We start from the raw sequence: 20,490 nt of genomic DNA, 5'->3' as shown, positions 1-20,490 counted from the left end.
CGATCTGAAGTTATTTTCAAATAATAAAAGTATTCGTCGTAGCATTCTCTTTCATCGGGGGATTCTTTTTGCTAGCCGAATTTTCTTCAATAAAAGTTTTATCGTTATTTTTGGTGTATTTTTCGATTTCTTAACTCTTTTGCGATAAATTATTTTGTTCGTTTCTCAGCGATACTCAGCTTTATTTATTTTAAATGCTCAATAAAAACTTTTTTATTCATGGTACAATGAGCTTTTATCTCGATAACAGCTTGGATGCTTTTTTCAAACTTAAGTCAATGCTTAAATTGCGACAGTTGCTCAGATTTTGCTACTCAGAAGACTCTGTTTCTGAAATATCACAAATAATTGGAGTCATTTTTATAAATCATGCACTCTTGCTATAAAAACGTAACTCTTAAGGGAATCAAATAGTTGAATCTACAATATTAGTCCAATTAATAAAGTCTGAAAACTAAACGTGCGTTCTTATTGCTATGTAACTGAACGAGATTTATTTCTTTATTTTGATCAAATTCATATTTTATGGATAAATATTAATAAAAAGGAAACAAACGAAGCATAATTCTTGCTGATTTCTTAAACAGAGAATTTTTTGCAGAAATGGAATACTTTTTATTTTTAAATCAGAACCTAAATTAAAAGTATAAAGAATATTTTTCATAATTACGCGAATCTAGATCACATTAATAAAGAAGCTTTTACGAACGACGTAAGAAATGAAAACATTCCCTTGAAAATTATTTCATTAAAACTGGTGATACGACAGACATTTAACATAACTTTAAAAAAATACATTTGACTGACTACATTAAAAGAAGGATGTTATAGGGTATTTATTTTTATGACGTTCTTAATTTCGCAGTAAGAAACCATATGCTCAGACATGTTGAGAAAATGGAAAAATAAAAATTTTAAGAACAAAAAAAGATGATGAAAAAAAACTCTCTTTACCTTTCTTAAGCCTATTTCTTTCTTAAGCCGATCTAAAAATTAATTTTAGTGACTTTTAGGAAGTCACTAAAAATTAATTTTAATTTAAATTAATTTTTTTAATTTTAAAATTAATTTTTAGATCACTTTCCTGTGTCATTTATTATATGATTAGCAATATCCTCTTTTCAGATCCTAGAGAGATTATCATATAGCAAAATTTCAGTTTGAAATTCTCAAACAATATTTACGTTGCCGCTCTTGTTTTCAAAGGAGATGATATGGATGCTGTTACCAGCATATTTTCAGACAAAGTACTAGAAGTTTCTGTTAAGTTATTTTACTTTGCAAAATTCTCTGACTTGTTACGTTAAGAATTAAATGAAGAAAATAAGCAGGAATGAAATCAAGATAATAAAATTAGAGAAAACAGGAGGCTCAGAAAATATGTCAGCTGAAGTTATATATTTTTACAACTATAATAATTACAGGGCGTACTAAAGAGTTAAAATATTCTACACTGAAGATAATAATAATTGACGATATAAATCTCTAGTCGAATCTTTCGCATAAAAGTCAGTCTAATTGAAAGATCTGCAAGGCTATAAGCAAGAACCACATGGTAATAACCTCCACTTCACTGCGAAGTTTACCTCTGGTTACCGAAAACATGGCTGAAATTTTTGCTAGTATGTATGAAAGACGACATATACTAAAATTAATGATATCGATAACCAGGATCTAGGTATTACAAAAAAATCAATAATTTTTTAATAATTCGCTTCTGACAACAGATTCAAAAACCCTTCTAACGGATCATTATAGAGGGTAGCAACCTAAAAAAATGCTATGGCTCATAACAAAATTTCTAAAAAGTGCGCTTCAAGCTCATCAATGGAAAGAAATGGTTTTCGTTCAGTTTTGAATTGTATTTTACATTTAAAGTTTTTCCATGATGAAAGCAGTTTCATTTTTTTAATTTCTGGAATGAATGAGAAAATTTTTCCTTTTAATCCTTTATCTACAACAGCAAATAGCTTTGAAAAGGTGCTTTTTAAAGGCCCACAGTCACTTCTGCCACTACAGATCACTTACGTCCGCTCAATTTGATTTCTGTAGAGGCATTATATGGTTCACTAAGTAGCGCTTCTTGTCGGGTCTATTGCAACAGCTTTCAATGTAAAAAAAAAGGAAGAATCATTGTTCTCTTTCTACATATAGGAAGTATTCAATAAGATTTGATTTACAATCTATAAACTCATACATTTTAACTCTCTAGTAGTACCTGTTGTTGCATCTAAAGCTGTATTTAAAATAAATGATTTCAATTTAGGATTGGAAATTATTTCTTGAAGTTTCGAATGTATCGAAATATGTGTGCCGTTACGTTCTTTGTTGAGTCCTTTTCTACTTATTCAACAATATTTTACCTCAGCACATTTAAAAATCAAGTTGCACGTACATGCATGTCGAATGAATCCTAAATTTATATAGCAAATATTAAAAAAGCACACATATAGCGTCCCTTATTCGCCTTTTAGGAATTTTATCCCGGAACCACATGCATCATAATTTTTTTTATAACAGCTCTAATCCTGAGCGGATTACGTTTTCATGGTATGCTGATAATATAGCTCTGATAACTCTTTCGTCATTCTCATTAGGCTGGAAAAAGTACAAAAGTCAGTGAATATTGTAAAATAATTAGTTTAAAGAATGAAAGATGAATGTAAACTTTGGTAAAATTATTACATTAGTAATTGCCATATAAATCTAGTTCTCTTATTCGGTTGCCTTTATTGATCAAAATATAATTTTGCATAATATCTCTAGAAAATACATACATGTGATACTAAGTAAAAATATTCCCTTCAAAATAGTTTATAGGAAATATATATAATGCATTCTAGAAATTAACTTTACCAAAGTATGCAGCATATATCTGAAATGTCGCAGATCACACCAACAAGGAAACATGTATAATGTCTTCATAAAATGCCATGTTGTTAATATCAAATAGTCGGGAGTTTTGATCAGATTTCTTCTTTTCATGGGACATTCAGTGCTCTACATCGATAATTATATACTCATATCTTGTCCCAAAATTTTTGTAATGTCAGAGAAGGTCACATGTCTGAGCATATTGACACTTTAAGGAAGCTGTGACTCTTCAGTAGCCCAACCAATTTAATAAGAAAGATGGTAATTGCCTTTACCTTAGTTACACTGCCTTGTGTGACTGAGGCTAAAAACAGTTAGTATCAACCTTTAACCTCAGTCCCACTAAGGTTTGTCGTATATATTTTAGGTTCTTAAGTGTTTAAAAAATTATTTACCTAAAGAGGCCACATATGTAGAGTCTTGTTCCAATGTACTGTTTGTAATTTAAATCAATTTGATAATTTTAATTTTGTTATTGTAAATAATCTAAAAATATGTTTTGTAATGTTCCATTTTCAGTAGTTTTTCCACCTAAGTCGAAGAAATCCACCATTGGATCAGTGTCTCTTCCGAAATAGAATAACATGCTTTATAATGTTACATTTTTAGTAGTGTTTCCATCTAAGTCCAGGATTTCCACCATTGGATCAGCGTCTGTTCCGGAGATATTTACATTAATAGCATCGAAGAAAATACTTTTCCCCAACTTGTATTGAACATTTCTCGTTTTTTATCGATGGGGATACTCGATTACAAGAGCTGTACTAATTTATATCGCTTCAGAAAGATTGGTCATAGCAACCTTTTGAAACATTTGCATACAAATTAAAACAAAGGTAATATTTTAACTATGTATTTCTTAAGCTGATATATTTTCAGTATGTAATGTAAAATACAGCATCAAATACAATCACTTTAATAATTAATTTTTTTCTTAATTTGTTTCTTAAATAAAATTGATAATTTTACCGTGATCCACTTGAAGGACACGAGGTACGCTGAGACTGATGCAGCTTCCTTGTCCATCTTTGCCCGCAGTAAATGTGCCCGATATGTCGTGATGATTAGGAGATGGCAATTCTTCACATTCTGGAACCAAATCTTGGTTGGACAGCAAAGGATGCTTTCTGGCGGATGCCATTTCTTCTTTGCAAGTTGAGGCTTCCAGAATATCGCAATCATCGCGGCACACGTGTCTCGGAACGGGGTATGGAATTGTGTCATCACAGGGAGGAAACATGACGTAGCAAAAGAATGGTACAGCATATTTGTGACACTCAGGGCTCATCTCCTTGTGAGAATATTTAAAAGAAGAATAATTTTAAGATACATACAAAGCTTCATTGATTTAAAAAAATATAATAAGAAAGAAATTGTGCAAATTTCTATTTTATTATCAATGTCTAGAATGAACACTCACTTTTAGAATCGCTGTACTACATCTTTATTTGCAATTCACTATTTCATATTCATAAAAATTATGCAGTGACTTACATTTAATCAAAGCATAGAACCTTTAAATGCATATATGAACTAATTTGGATGGTGAAGACATGTAGATGGAAAATGAAGTATTTGCAGACATGGACGATCTAAAATTTCTTTAGTGTTGAACAGAACATCATCGTAATGGTTTCAGTCTGAGCGTGTTTTCTTAATCATATTTGCTCTTTTTCTACATATTCAAAACAATTAATTTCGATGAAGTCAAAGAAAAAGTCAAAAAAAGGTGTACGAGCGAAACGTAAGCAGGTTGAGAAGATGGATTTAGTTCAGATCTGTCCTCCATTGGTTAATTTTTCGTTTTGGTTCCCAAATTTGAAATCATTATTGGCTAGTGTCTTAAATAAGTTTTTGCGTTATGGGCGTCACGTAAGAATCAGATGTTAGCGATTAAGTTTGGAATGACGCTGTTTAGAACGATTTATTTTAAACACCGACTATTTTTAGGATGGAAAGGAGAAATAACAGAATTGAAAATGAGTTAAAAGACTATTACAAATTAAAGTTAGATTTTTATTTACGTATTTTTAATCTTACATATACATTTTGGAAAATCTAATAAAACGACGGAATATAATTTTATAACAAATTTAATATTCATTGATGGATATAAAATTCGGGAAGATCTTATATTTCACTATATTATTTTGCTTCAAAATGTATAGGAAAATTTTCATTTTGTCTTATGGAAACATTTCATACTGAATTTAAAAAATCATAAAGCTAAACAAGACAAAGTACATTTACATATTCGCAAATGTTAAATAAAATTCTGAAAAAAATCTTTGCCCTTTTACCGGCAGCACAATCTATAAAAGTATTGATCAAAAACGGCTCAGCCAATCTATCATTTTAGCCGTCTCATAAACGAGAATGTCGCCACCACAGGGGTAGACCGATATCCTACCTATGGGAAGTTTGAAAAGACAACTACAATCATCCAATGTCTTTTCAGTGATTTGAACGGTTTGCAAGGCGAAAACAGACGGCTCTAATACCCCAGTTCCGACATGGCGGCATGAAAACAAAATTCTATAAATATATATTTATTAAAATTTTAGTTAGTTTTATATGAATAAGATAATGATACTGTATTTGTTAGGTTTATATATGTGTGTGTGTATATATAAGATATATGTGTATATATAAGATATATGTGTATATATATATATACAGGGCGTTTCATAGATCATGGGACAAACTTGGAGGAGTGGTGTAGTGTACTAAAACATGCATTTTTTTATAGGAATGTAGGGTCTAAAGTGACGGGTTAAGCCAGGAACGCAAAAAACGACACGAGAGGAAAATGTGTTTCTGTACAAAATTTCAACGCAAAGTGCTTCATTGTAGCAACAGAGTATTCACAATAAATGTTCGAAATTGCGACCACCAGCAGTAATACATGCTTGCTAACGTCGCAGAAGGGATTGACTAACATTTTGAAAAACAACAGGCATTTCGCGCACGCTTGCAGCCGCAATGGATAGTTATGCAACGAGGTCCTTCCGTGAGTCAACGGGAATCTCGTAAATGATGCTCTTCAGCTGGCCCCCATAAAAAATCCAAGCTGGATAAACCTGGCGAACGGGGTTGCCATCAAACGGGTCCACCACGGCCAATCCATTGGCCTGGAAATGTCCCATCCAAATAATTGCGGACTCGCACATGGTTATGAGCTGGTGCACCATCATGCTGGAGCCACATGCGATCACGAACGACAACCGGAACATCTTGCAGCAATTCCGGTAGCACGTCTTGCAGAAAAATATGATAACATAAGCCATTTGTACGTGCAGGTAAGAGGTATGGGCCTATGAGTTAGTCGTTAACAATACCTGTCCACACATTCACGGAGAAGCGGGTTTGGAATGCATGTGGACGTGTGCCGTGTAGATTATGAGTTGCCCACACGTGCATGTTGTGGCTATTGAAGATGCCGTCCTATGAGAAATGAATAGCATGAATCCTATGAGTCCGTGAATAGCACATCCGATTAGAAATCCGCCTGCGCCGCACACTGCTGAAAGAACCAATGACAGAAATGAACTCGAAGAGGGTAATCTGTCTCTTGCAAGGCTTGGACTCTCTGCAAATGGTATGGGTGCAAACCATTTTCATGCAATACTCTCCAAACGGTGGAATGACTCAGCTGCAGACGACGTGCAATAGCTATTCTACTTGTCTGAGGTGATTGATGCACAATGTTCAATATGGATTCTTCAATCCGAGGTCACTGAATCACTGAATTCTTCAACACCATACACTGTTTCAGATGTCAGGCACTCGGCCACACTCAACAAACACGCAGAAACAGGACATATTTCGCTTATTGTTCCGGCAATCATAACATCAAAGGCTGCCAAGCGCGGTGCCCCACATGCATCAACTGCGCCGACAACAACTACCGGTCTCATGAAACAACAACCTGCAACCACGCCGCCTATGAAGTTACCTGCCCAATGCACGCAAAGTATGTCCAACGCATCCAAAGAAGCACTATCTACGACTAGCAACATACCCATGGACAGGGATAGTTACGCAACAGCAGACAACCCCTCGGCAGGATCCATGACGGACAGGTCTGATACAATAACAGAAGCAACTAGTAGAATGTACATAAAAGTTCTCCAGATAAATTTACAGCGAGCACAAGCGGCCACCTCCAATCTAGTACAGAATGCAATCTCAGAAGACATTGATATAATACTAATTCAAGAGCTGTACTGTCGAGACGGACATGTAGCCAGCATGCCCATTGCCTGGCAGACATACCAAAAGGAAGATGCAAATGCAGCACTGGCACCCAAAGCAGCAGTAGTTTGCTGCAACCCGGCTTGGGCACCGCAAATTGTACACCTACATCGAGGGGTAACAGTGGGCTTTATGTGTTCCATGTCATATTTTTAATTAATTTTATTGTGTATATTAATGTGTTTTATGTAACTGCTGTTTGTAATTTATATATATAACATATGTACTACGTTCCCACACAATGTCTTACATCAGTTATAGCCCCTGTATGGCCATGTAACAAACTTATTTAAGATCCAAATGAACTCTCGGTGCAGCCTCCTGGGGCTCCAGGGAGTTGTAGTCTCTAGATAGTGGAGGGCGCGGGACATACGCCTGTTTACCTATGTTAAACACCAGGCGTCCCCGTCCTCCGTCACCTGTACCTGTATGGCTGCAAAGAAGCACTTTGCGTTGATTTTGTACGTATATACATTTTCCTCTCGTGTCGTTTTTTTCCGTTCCTGCTTTAACCTGTCACTTTAGACCCTACATTCCTATACAAAAAATGCATGTTTTAGTACGCTTCACCACCCCTCCAAGTTTGTCCCATGATCTATGAAACACCCTGTATATATAGTATATAATCTTAAATTTACTTAGTGCGAAATCAAGTTGTTCTACTACTTGCGCAATTGCTGCAAAGTAAGTTAATAATAATTTATTTACTAAATAATATTGATTATATTCTTACATCTTGAATTTTTTAGTTACAAGTTAATGAACTTAGATTTTTAAATAAAGTGTACTACTACTACTTTTACTTCACAATGCCTGGCAGCGTGATCAATGTGAAAAACCACATGAACTTCATTTGGTGACATGTGTTTTAGATATTTTCGTAATGAAAAATGGCCTGAAATCATTTCACAGTTGATTGCTTAGTTTAGCGACTGATTTCGAGCACTGATATTTTTATAACATCGTCATCAGATATATCTCCGAGATTCGTAGAATTCTCATTTATGTCATTGACATTTAATATGAAAGACTAGAATGCCAAGAAGAAGCAGTGGAGTAGGTAGAGGATATTTTTACAATTATTTTCGCAAAATCCCAAAGCCACCTTCTCACTGATGGTCACTTAGTCCAATTTTATCACTAGAAAATATATAGCTTAGAAAATTTTCATAGGCACTATAGTCAGAATATTCTTTTTCTCACGTACAAAAGTTAATGTAGAATTATTTTAAATAATATTAAATTTTCAAAATAAAAAATATAGAAAGGATTCAGGAAACATTTTATAGAATACTAGATGAATATACATTCAGATTAAAATGGTAAATTTACGGATCTTTTGAATATTTTGAAACTGCAAAAATTGTGTAATGGAATTTTGAAAACATATTCAATGTTTTTAACTAGATATATCATGCTTTCAATGGATTTTTACTTAAATCAATCATATTAAAAAATAAAATAATATTCTTAAGAACTGCATCGATTACTTTTATTTAACTCTGTTAATCAATAACGTAAACTGAACCTGAAGGATAAAATCTTACATTTTACCGAATGGCAATAGACTCAAATGAAAAGTTAAGTATCGAACTTACAGTGGACAGAAAGTGAATCAACACAAGATTGTGTTTCAAAACTAATAGCTCTTTCGGACTAAAAAGCTAGAATAAATGAAACACGATTATCAAAAACGTATGGCTATAATTTCTAATTGGTCAGAAAAAAGTTAGTTCTAGAATATACGAAACTAGACATAAAGAATGTAATCAAAATTATTTAAGTTAAAACATTTCCATTGAAGTGGGAAATGAAGCGATTTTTTCCTGACGTAAATGTTATTTTTTTAGAAATTTTCATTAATATAATATGCTTGCACTCTTTAGTAATAATTGTATACGCCGAAATTTTGATTAATTATATCTCGGAAAATTAAGACCATACGAATATTCTTTCTTTTATTTATTTCTATTTGCATATGTGGCTGAGTGAAAGTTCTTTCTTTACTGCTTTAGAACGAAGCTGTAAAAAATTAGCATTCTGTGAGAATTCTGTGTTCTCACATTGAACACGGTGGCATTATCGATTCTTGAATCGTTATCATGCCCTCCCACATGCGTCGCAGTGGATAAAAACTGGAAGGAGCGGTTTTGTCTTTCTCTTTCTGCCTGTCGTTGTGTTAACGAGTGTGTGACACACACAGCTCTCGCCATCGTCCACTGTAAAACATCATGTAATCGAGCTGATATTCTTTTGCATAAGATGGAGGAGAAAATATGTTCTTGTACGAAGAAAGCTGCATAAATGAATATAAGAACTCAGGTAAACTTTACTGGTTATGCTGCGAGGTAAAATTGTTCCTGCTGTGATTCAACATGTATATCCTGATAACTGGATTTTTCGAAGTGACGACCATGTGCGCCAAATTCAAGCCTATCTACAAGAAATCTTCTCTCTTCTCTCGCGAATAATTGCACCGCCTATTAATTAAGCTTCTTGCAAGATGCTGATAAGTAATGTGCCATCGATGCTTTAGCATTAGGAATTACAGTATACCGTAAGAAATGAACGCTGTGAGAGTCCCGTAGGACTAACGAGTAGGACATGCCGAAAGGCATTCATGAATTATAACCTAGGCTTATCAAGAAAAGTGTGTTTTTGTGATTTAATAAATGTATATTTAAAAGAGAGCTAATGACTCATGCATGCCTTATTGGGTAAGTCATTTTATTCTTATTATTAAAGATCATGCAATGTACTAACCACTAAATTTTAGTTTAACTATTTACGCGGAATTAATTCGCATTTGATACTCTTAGTATCGTTACTTTTATACGATCACGGCCAACAACACCACACATTCCTTACACTTTTACTGAAAAAAATAATGCGATCGAAATTCAGTCCTTGCGAATTAAATGGCAGAATGCGTGTTTCTACACTTTTCTCCTGTGCAAGACAAATACATAAGCCGATTCCTTTAGAATGTTCACTAAGAAAGTACTTTTCGTGTTGAGCAGGTACTTCTTGAGCGTCACACATTTTAACAAAACGAATGTAAGAAACAATTATCAAAACTGTAATTTTCGGAAAGCCTATTTTATTTGATTTTTATCTCAAATTCGGGGTTCAACTGTTCATTAATATTTAATCATAATTTTGAAAATCCAGTTAAATTTACTTTCATAAGTACTTTCTAATTATTTGCACACCCAATTTTAAAATTATTGGGAACTGCAATGCTTTATAGTGTAATTTTGATTACGCATGACAACAGCAAAGCACACATACGCGTGCCACATACATATTAGGATACACGCGGACTTATACGCTTTAAATTTAATCATCATTCCTGAACAGGGTCCATTTAAAAATGTAAATATCAGCTGCATAATTTTTTTTAATCTTGTAAAATTTCCTGTTCCTTACGAAATGTCTCTCTTGTATAGTTATTTATTATTAGAAATGTAGCTGTGAGGAGTAAAAATGGCCGAAAAAATGTTTTTCGCTAGCTCACAAAATCACCAATAGCGTCTTTGCGTAAGGATGTGGGGTACTTTTTCTGAATTATTACATTTCACATTCCACATGTTATAGATGAATATGGTTATTCAAATACATAAGATAATATATGTAAGCAAGCAAACATATCACTTCGCAAAGAAATCTACGAAAAAGTAACAAATAATGAACAGATTGTAGCAAATTCCACACGGATAAAAAATCTAAATTTTAAGATATTTAAGTGAAGCAAGTTAATCAGTAATAATCAAAAATATGTAGATGAAAGTTAAAATAAGAACATTGGTTAAATTTTAATCACTGCGTTAATTACATACTTCTGAAAACAGATCAAATAAAATCAAAATGTATGATTTAAAAATAACAACCGAAATTAATATAAACAACATTTACCTAGTAGACGAATATTGGAAGCAGCAATACTCAAATTAAAACTGAGAATAGAAGAAATCATTATTAATTTTTCCTTAAGTTTGTTTTAAAAATGTATATAAAGAAAATAATCAAAACGTATCAAGAGCCGTATTAAACAAGCTGTATACGACTTCTGTTTTAAAACTCACTAGTTTATTCCTCACTAGGACTTATAGTATTTAGGACACTAGAACTTATAGTTAGAAAGTGAGATGCATGGAAATAACGGCAGTTTTATACTTTGCCTCACTAGACAAAGTATAAAACCGCCGTTATTTCCATGAATCTCACTTTCCAACATTTTTAATATTTTCATTGATAAAGCGAGAAATAAATGAAATAGGGAAATAGGGATCAGAATTCCATAATGCTCATTTATGTTTGAGAATTAATGAAAAGGAGTATCGGTGGTTAAAATTTGACCGAGACTAATTTTTTTAAACCAAAACATTTACTTCGAGTGAAGGAGCTGAACAGGTTATCCTTCAACGTACTCCAAAAGAATCGATACATTTGTGTCAACGTTCTGGAGCATTTTCACGTCCTTCTAATAGAAATTTTTTATCTGAAGGCGAATTCATTCCTGAATACTGGCGGTGACCTTCGAAGAGTATGTAACTCAGTATTGAAGAAACAGATCCAAGTTTCGCTGCGATCGCTTCCAAAATGCCTCGCTTTATCTTCAAAAAGTTCTAGTCTGCACGAGACGTAAGTTGGGGGTAATGGCTTTACTCACCCACGGACACAGATGGGTATAAGAACTGATTCCTAACAGCAGCTGCCTCTGCCACATATGAATCCTCTTGTAGATTGTTACCCAAAAGAAAGGAATAGCATAGTCAATATTATCTTTTAAACCATAAATCATATTTTATATAGCTATGAAGTTATTTTGATAAGTCAAAAATGATAGTAACTGTTTTCATGATTTATGACTCAGCTTGTGAATGGAGAGTTTCACTAACAACTCAAGATGACCTTAAATGCTTTTAAGCCATTGGCACAATGCAATTGTAAACATGACGTGATAGATTGCTGATAAAAAGCTAAAAAAACGTTGAGCAGCAATAGTAATTTTAAATCTCGGAAGGAAGTTTACGATTTTGTAATTTAGGGCAATCAACTGTCAATTTTCCAGTTGTTATGAACGATATCGCCTTAAGAAAATACAACTTTACCTTTCCTGTTGCCAAGATGGTAAAAATAGCTGCCAACTTCTCCTCTAATTTATTCAAAGTCATTGATGCCTTCACGTAAACAGTTCTATTACCAATCAGTTGTGAGCAGGCGACGCCTCTGTAGTGCTGGCAGAAACCCAAATCGTTTTGCTCAAATTCTGGCAGCCTGAAATGAAGTAAAAGGAACATTCAATACATTTTTGTGATTTCATATACATTTAAAATACAATATAATAAATAATATAAAATAGCTAATATAATAAATTCATTATATTAGCTATTTTATTTAAGAAATATATATTGTTTTCAATTCATTAAAGTTTAGGTACATTAATTGTTAGATTGTGATTTTTTCCCTATGCTCGGAGACTAGTTTGGTAAGAATTCCAGGAATGATTAAATTCCAAGGTAACTTAGTCTTCTCATCACCGACAGCGTTTCCCAAAATGCAATATAAAAGACAGCGGTATACAAGGACGGTGATTCTTAATCATTGTGCTACGAGAATCTTAAAGAGTGCTGCCACATTTTACGAATACATATAATAAAAGTTATTTTATATGTACGTATATACTAAATTTTTTTTGTATAGATCCGTATATAATTTTCCGCCACTTCAATATCTCGAGACACCACTGCGAATACCTATGCATAAGCGACATCAAACAAATATTTCAATTGGTTCTAACTTCTTAACTGGGAAAACCAGTTCCAACCAATAGTATACTGAAGGAGGGCGGACCATCTCGGGCCCCTGATCATCGGGACCTTCGAAGAATTTTAAGTTTCTATGTACTCATGTGCAGGAAAAAATAACAAAGCTAAAAAGTGTTCTTAGTCTGGGTCAAAGCACATCACGGTATCTTAGGTAATAAACTAGCGGATCAACAAACCAAAGCGGCAGCTCCAGCAGTAGAACGTCCTATCTATGTTTTTCCTCTTCCTTCTTCTTATATTAAAACAATTTCATGGAAATTTCTTTTGACAAAGTGGCAACAAGAATGAATTCTGGTATAACTGGTCGAAGAATATATAAATTTGTTCCTCAAGTCTCATCAAAATTATATTCAACCTCTTCCTCAGTTACCTGGTTTGCCACAGGACACGTCCCTTTCAAGAACTACCTTCATGGCTTTAGATTAAGCTCAGATAATTTTTGTTGAATGTGGAAATATTGCCGATTCCGATTATATCATTTTCAATTGTACTCATCCTGCGCAAGATCTTCTAAAAGCTCCATCCGAACAAATTGGGCCACAGTGATTCAATAATTTATTAAAATACAAAACAAGCCTAGGACAACTAGAAAAAATAATTTCACACTGCAGCTCTTTAACACTTACTGTTTTTACAATAGCTAGATGTAGACTCTATTCTTCTTTATAATGTTAAGTGTTCATTTTTTGCCTCTATAGTATTTTTAAACTGTTTTATCTTAATTTTGCTCAACAATAGCATTGTTCTTTACAATATTTTTTAATTGTTCTAATTTTTATCATCACAGTTCTGTAACTTTGCTAGAGATGTTAAAATAGTTTCTCTTTACTTTTAGTTCCTTTATGAAAATTTTGTTCTATTATGTTTATTCATATATGATGTGCTCTGTGGTTGTAGTGCTAGGTCTTTAAATTTAAAATCTCAAAGTCCAAAATTGCAATAAGCATGCCTAATTTTCATATCAATGCTTTTTACATTTTCCCTTCAAGACATAGTTTTTATCCCAAATTAGTTTTCTTTTTCTAATCGTACGAAGCACCTAATGCACAAGGTACGCTAGTATTTATAACAAAAACTTTCGTTTTCTTCTGACTATTTTTCAATTTTGCACATCTGAATTGCCACCCGGCCCTTGGCTGTGGTGCGCTGATAGTGGTTTCTTCCTTCCGTGAGATGGTATTATCCTGTTCGTTGTCCTACAGGATACCTTAGGTTAGGAGCCGTCTCGTCGGGTAGAGCTGTCTTGAAAATGTTAAAGTTTCCTTGGGAAAGAGACTTCCAAGGATTAGTCCCTAACTTACATTTAACACTAAAGACTGTTTTTGAGAGTGAGTGCTTCAGCTGCTTCTTGCAAGAGAAGCTTTTCAATGTTCATTAAAAGCTATCTTCGATCAAAATGAGCTAAGTAAGTCTGAACGGTCTGACAATGCTTTCATTGAAAATGCAGTAACCTAAAACGTTAATTTTTATAAAAGTATAAAAAAACAATTTCAGAAGTCAAAGCTTTCAGAAAACAATTTTAGCATTTTATTAGTATTTATTAATGTTTTAAGAATATTTTCTAAAATAAATAATAAAATTTTAGAATTTTATTATTTAATTTTAGCAAATATTCTTTAAACATCAAAAATAACAAATTAATAAGCTCTTTTTAATCATATATTTGTCTGCTAGATTCATGTTGATTTTTCTTTAATCTTAAGATTTTCTTCTTTTACAAATCATTTTTACTACTAAATGTTGAATGTTAAAAGGTTAATAATATATTTGTGTTGCCATTTTGTGTTTTGGTCATTCCAATAAGAGGGACCCAGGAAGATTTCTGCCTCGAGCCCTGATAGCTGTAGGTCTCTATTGGTCACAACGCATCTTGAAATGTTCAGTGTTTCAACCAAAACACAAAACATCCATTCCCGAATGCGTCATATGGGAACTAGAACAGCAAATTTCAAATGCTTGACTATTACAGTTTTGGATTTAACTCAAACAGAACTATACCGGTCGTGTCCGGTAAAGTTCTTAAAGCCTGTGCATCCATTAACACTATGCATCCAGAAGAAACTCCAATACCCCATTCTCATTTCTTCCTGTTCCCAATGCTAAACATCACGATAGGACCGGTACACAAGTTTAGTATAGTATGCATAGGGATAGGTTACAACTTATATATTCGCTTTTGCACAGGCAATACCAAAATATTGTGTTATCAAACTTAGTTAAAACGGATTCAAACGTAATTTATGATATTAATGATCTAAAACTTTTAATAATTCTTTGACATCATTTTTTTTATTTTAAAAGAACCTCCTACAATGGATAAATGCATAAAAAAGAAATATTAGCGATGGTAATGATGATATAAGTGATCAATCAGGTTTACGACCCCAAACTCAGTAAAACTAAAGATGTTTGCTCCGTCAAAAAATGTAATGTTTACGCAAGTATAATGACAACTTCTTAAAATTTGAATTTATATCTAAAACGGGAAATGATTAATTAAACAATTTCCGAGCATGTGATGTGTGGTTGTAAATTATTAAATAGTGCTATGGTTCCAAGCAAGCATCAGCGTCCCTTGTTCAATAATCATTCTTCGCTTGCATCAAAAGACAAAAGCTATTTTCAAAAATCATTATCTTCAAGATCCAGACAAATAAAGGCTTTTGAAAAGAAATTTAGTGTGTTTGAAAAATCTCATACAGCAGTGTTTCTTAAACTGTGGGTCGCGAACACCAGGGGTCACGGGACATTCAGCAGGGGGTCGCCTAAAAATATAGCAGTTTTGATATTTCTGTAACTTATTATAATAATTTTACATTTACGAAATATTTCTACACGATGTATCTGAAAATAGATAAAGATAAGACAATACAGACTAAGAAAAAAAGGAAAATCTTTCGACGCCTTCTTTTTATAATAGAAACATTCATTTTACATGCTTTGCACGTGACGCTGTCATCTCGTCAGTTACGTAATTGAAATTTTCACATTCTTGTATGTCTTAAAATTATAAATTAAAATTAATGACCTAAAACTGCGATAGTGTATTAAAGTACAAATGAAAAACTGACAGTTTCACACAAGCGCGTGTCGGATTTGGGCCATGCTTATAGGGTCCAACAAAATTTTCGTGAATATTATGAGCTCCAGGGGGTCGCGACTGAAATCGTTCAAGAAGCCCTGTCATACAGCTTTTTAAGAAGTGGCTTAAATAATTGCTCTTAAATTAAAACCTTATAATTTGGCTGAAAAAATGATAATACCTACCAGTTGTAAAGAAAATGATTGCTGGGTCAGCAGAAATTGGTATTTATAAACTACTACTTTCAATTGACACAAGTCATCGTAGAATTATAAATCTATCTTCAAAAATTGCACAAACTGCTGCTTCAAATTCAAATTTTGCTCTACATATCACGGGAAAAGCAGCACAATTAATCGCATTCACGAAAATGATACGATTAATCATTTTTTTCTTGTTTTTTAATTATATGATTCCACAAAATGAAAACATAAATTAATTTGTATTTATTAAATTAGTTTTGCATTGTATTAAATTTATCTATACATACAAGTAATTAAACTTTCGTGGAATTTGTGCATTAACATTTGTACAAACGGTGCTCCCGCTATAACCGGATCTATAAAAGGTTTTATAGCACAAAAACCCCGCCGGAAGGAAACATGATGCAGATATATTAGTTGCACATCATGCTTTACATTGGGAACAAGCATGACAAAGCAATTGCACACAGAAGTTTAAGTGGTTGTCCAGTGGGAAAGTTTTATCTCGTGTTCTTGAATTAAAAACGAAATAAAGGTTATCTTTTAAACAATATAATAAGAATTTTGTGCATGCGTTGGATGATAAAATATGGTGTGCTAGGCTTGCTAGCTTATTTGTTATTTTTAATAATATAAATATAAGTATGCAAGGACTGAAAGAATATATTTTAACCTCAGCTGATAAATTGTTGGGAGTTGTAAAAAAAGATAATTTATGGAAGAATAAGGCACAAGAATGTAGTTTAGTTACGGTTTGAATGAGTTCCAAAAGACTGTTATAAAATAATTCATAAAGTAGTTAATGATGATTGGACAATACTACAGCAAAGAATTGTTTATTACTTTCCAAATTTAAAAATAAAAAGTTTAGACTGGATTCAAAATCCATTTGTGATAAACGATAAATGATACGTTGCTATACGAGTTAACTTTCAGAGAAGAGGAAGAATTAATTTTGGTGTATAATAACCCAGATATAGTTTCAAAGCATTCAGAAGCATCACCTAATTCGTTTCGGATTATCTTACATAGGGTTATCCGATAATGTCACAAAAAAAGCTTTAAGTGTGTTATATCAGTTTTCAACATCTTATTTGTGTGGATTCGTATTTTCGGCTTAGACCGGTCGAAAATAAGATACAAACTTTTGAATCTAGGCCACGAAATCAGAGTATCATTGCCCTTTTTATTCCTAAACATAAATAAATTTATGAAACATCAATGTGGTTTTATGAAATTTATGAAACAAATGTGATTTTTAATTTACCATTAATTAAAGATTTTATTTATCTTCTAATTGAATTTCGTTTCATATTTCATTGAACATTGTTATCATATGCTGTTTTTCTAAAATATATTATAGGTACATCAATCAATTAACCTATAAAATTCTTTTAAATTTACCTCATTGTATTGTATTGTAGAGTCAGAGTCATTAGGTTATTTTTTAAGCAGAAAATCTGAAAAATGCGGAACACCCTTGCCGGGACTCGAACTTAGACCTCTCGAATATGCCCTGAGTGTGCTACTGTTACACCACGAAGGCGTGCAGCAAGGAGGGAGAAAATACGTTCTATACTGCCCCTTTTAAAGGACGACTGGGAATTAGGAAACCTAGTCACCAAATCCTGGTGGTGAAGAGTCATCATCCACCACCTTTTAGTTCGGGCCCCACTACAGAGTCATTAAGTTATTTTAAAGCAAAACACATAAAAAATAAGCAGTGCCCTCGTCGGGACTCGAACTTGGACCTCTCGAATAGGCGCCGAGATGGTAAACTGCAAATTACGTTTAATGACACCACAAAGGCATGGAAAAAGGAGGGAAAAAGTGTTGAGAATGAAAAAAAAAAAAAAGGTTAAGAATCACTGCCTTTGACAAACATTAACCCAGTAGGAACTGAAATAATAATAACGAGGCAAATACACAGCAACATGTATAATACAGAACAAACAGGAAACAAAATATGTAAAATTTATTTAAAACAAAGGCAAATGACTACTTAATGAATTTTTTATACAAAAGTATTATAGCGAAGTCATTGAAAAAATTACACAAAATTTGTGATCCTGAAAGATAAAATTCTACTCATTTACCAAAGTTATAAGAATATTTATTTAACAGAAATATACATTTCACGTTTCTTTAACCCATGAGATACATCCCCATGAAATACATTCCCATGAGATTCGTATCATTAATTTACTTTTTACTATGGCTGAGTTAAATTCTCTTACAGCAAATCTTATTTGATAGTTAAAAGTTTGAAAATTTAGTGAAAACAAATCGAGCTCTATACCTTATAAAATAAGATAATATTGAAAAAGAGGATAAATGAAATGCTCTGCTGTCTCACGTTATATGTATAAACAGTAAAGCATAATTGTCTGTGTGCCATATTATTTAGATTACGGTCTTTCTCCTCTGTGTTATATACAGTGTTCCTAAAAGTAATTACGCGACCTTTATTTTCGCAACTGTTCGCACGTAGATATATTCTTTCGATTGCAAAACTTCTTATATAGAGTGTTCAAACAAAAGCGTTGGAATTAATAAAATATTTATTTTTAGAAAATGGAAAAATGTTTACATACTTAAAATAGGTAAATTTTCTGATTTAAGAATATCAAGAAATTCATTATAAGAATAGAGAGTATTATGTATAGACTGTTAGAAATTTTCGCGCAAACTTTGGAGACGAAAGTGAATGCATGAAACAACAGTTCGCAGATTCCTAAAGAAACTTGAGGACCCATGTTCAACGGCGGAAATTAAATCCCGTTCTTGATCCAGCCAGTCTCTTGAAATCCTCGCTATTGTGCGGGAAAATGTTGCGGAAAATAACCAAAAGTCCAAACTTAAAATCCTAAAGCCACTAAAGTAAGTGTGAAAATATTTAACTGTTTTGGTCTGACTATTACGTTTTATTCAAATTTGCACATTTACTGTTAATATGTGTGCAGCAACGAAACGTACGCTGCACAAATGTTACAAATATTATGAGCGTGTATTGATTGCCAGTATAGCTTGTAAATTACGAGCTCATGTCACTGTGCAGTTTCATGTCTTTTGATTTTATTGGTGGACTCATGCTATTTTACTTCTACATATGTTGAAACAATTTTCCTTCAAGTGATTGTGTTGTTATTCGATCTTAAATTTCGTTATAATATTCATGAAAAAATATTTCTTCTTTTTATTCCTCCTAAAGATGGATTAGATATGTTAGCTTACAGTAGACTCTTGTAGAGCGCGAATTTGTGAAACGCGATTTCGCATATACGAAATATCTTAATTGTTACCATTTAATTTGTCCAACGCTAGAAATTCATTTATACGCGATTCAGTGTTTATTCGTTAACACTGAATTTCTTTTAGGAAAAAAATCAAGAACTAGCTATTTTAGGTTTTGGCCGCTACTAAAACTAGAAGCGGTGGTCATTTTATTGTGGAGGCACATCACAGGTGACCACCGTTACACCCTATGAACGGACAAACTATTTACATCTATGGCGTCTCCAGAATTTTAACATGGACATTTCGGTATGACACCCCGAGTCACTAAACACTTTCCCGTATGGGAGGCACACTGTATGCTTGTTGATGTTAGCATCAACAATTGGTGGCGAAGGCTTTCAAGATATGGAAGAAGTAGAGAAGTTAAAAAATTATAAGAAATGATGAATAAAGAATTGGGTGATCTTGGTTTGTTTAAATAATACGTACGTTCTAAATCAAATTACAACTAGCACATTTCCCGCTCTCTTTGCACAGACAGTTGACACACTTGAAATCGTTGAACACAGTTTTGGAACACGTAAAACCTCTCTGGAACACGATTTTGCCGTACGTGCAATGCATTAATGATGTAATCCCCGTGTTTCATAAGGGTTTACTATATAGCAAAACTCAGCTATTATATGGTATTTATAAGGGTATGTATAATTTTGTGGATTTATTTTGAAAGTTAAAATGGCTCGTATTCCATGGGGCATAGTCAGGGGCAGATATACCATTCATGTTAAAGGGCTTTCCACGCTCAATTGACCGTAAGTTCTTTTTTTTTAGCCCAAAGGGACGGTAGCCCAGAAGAGCTATTAATCTTAAAAAGGCAATTTGTGGCGTTTCATTATAAATGAAATATTAGTTTTTAACTTGTTGCCATCAAATATTACCACCTTGCATTATATTTAAAAAGATTAAATAATGAAGAATCTGCACGAATGTATATAGCTTTCTTGCATTG

General features: G+C 33.1%; 1 protein-coding gene across 1 annotated transcript in view; it reads right to left on the bottom strand.

Moving 5' to 3' along the window:
• Window positions 1–20,490, bottom strand: part of LOC118189344 (inactive tyrosine-protein kinase transmembrane receptor ROR1-like) — a 547,474-nt gene that overhangs the window by 27,634 nt on the left and 499,350 nt on the right. Inside the window, exons 6-7 of the mRNA XM_085825243.1 lie at window positions 12,243–12,408; window positions 3,844–4,165 (exon numbers count right to left, since the gene is read on the bottom strand). Of these exons, the coding sequence (XP_085681369.1) occupies window positions 3,844–4,165; window positions 12,243–12,408 (488 nt within the window). The remainder of the gene's footprint in view (window positions 1–3,843; window positions 4,166–12,242; window positions 12,409–20,490) is intronic.

Source organism: Stegodyphus dumicola, chromosome 10, assembly GCF_044657685.1.
Source record: "Stegodyphus dumicola isolate Sdum_Otavi_A_Nest chromosome 10, ASM4465768v1".
Classification (NCBI taxonomy): domain Eukaryota; kingdom Metazoa; phylum Arthropoda; class Arachnida; order Araneae; family Eresidae; genus Stegodyphus; species Stegodyphus dumicola.
Note: the sequence above shows the minus strand (reverse complement) of the source record. Positions and strands in the feature narration are given on the sequence as shown.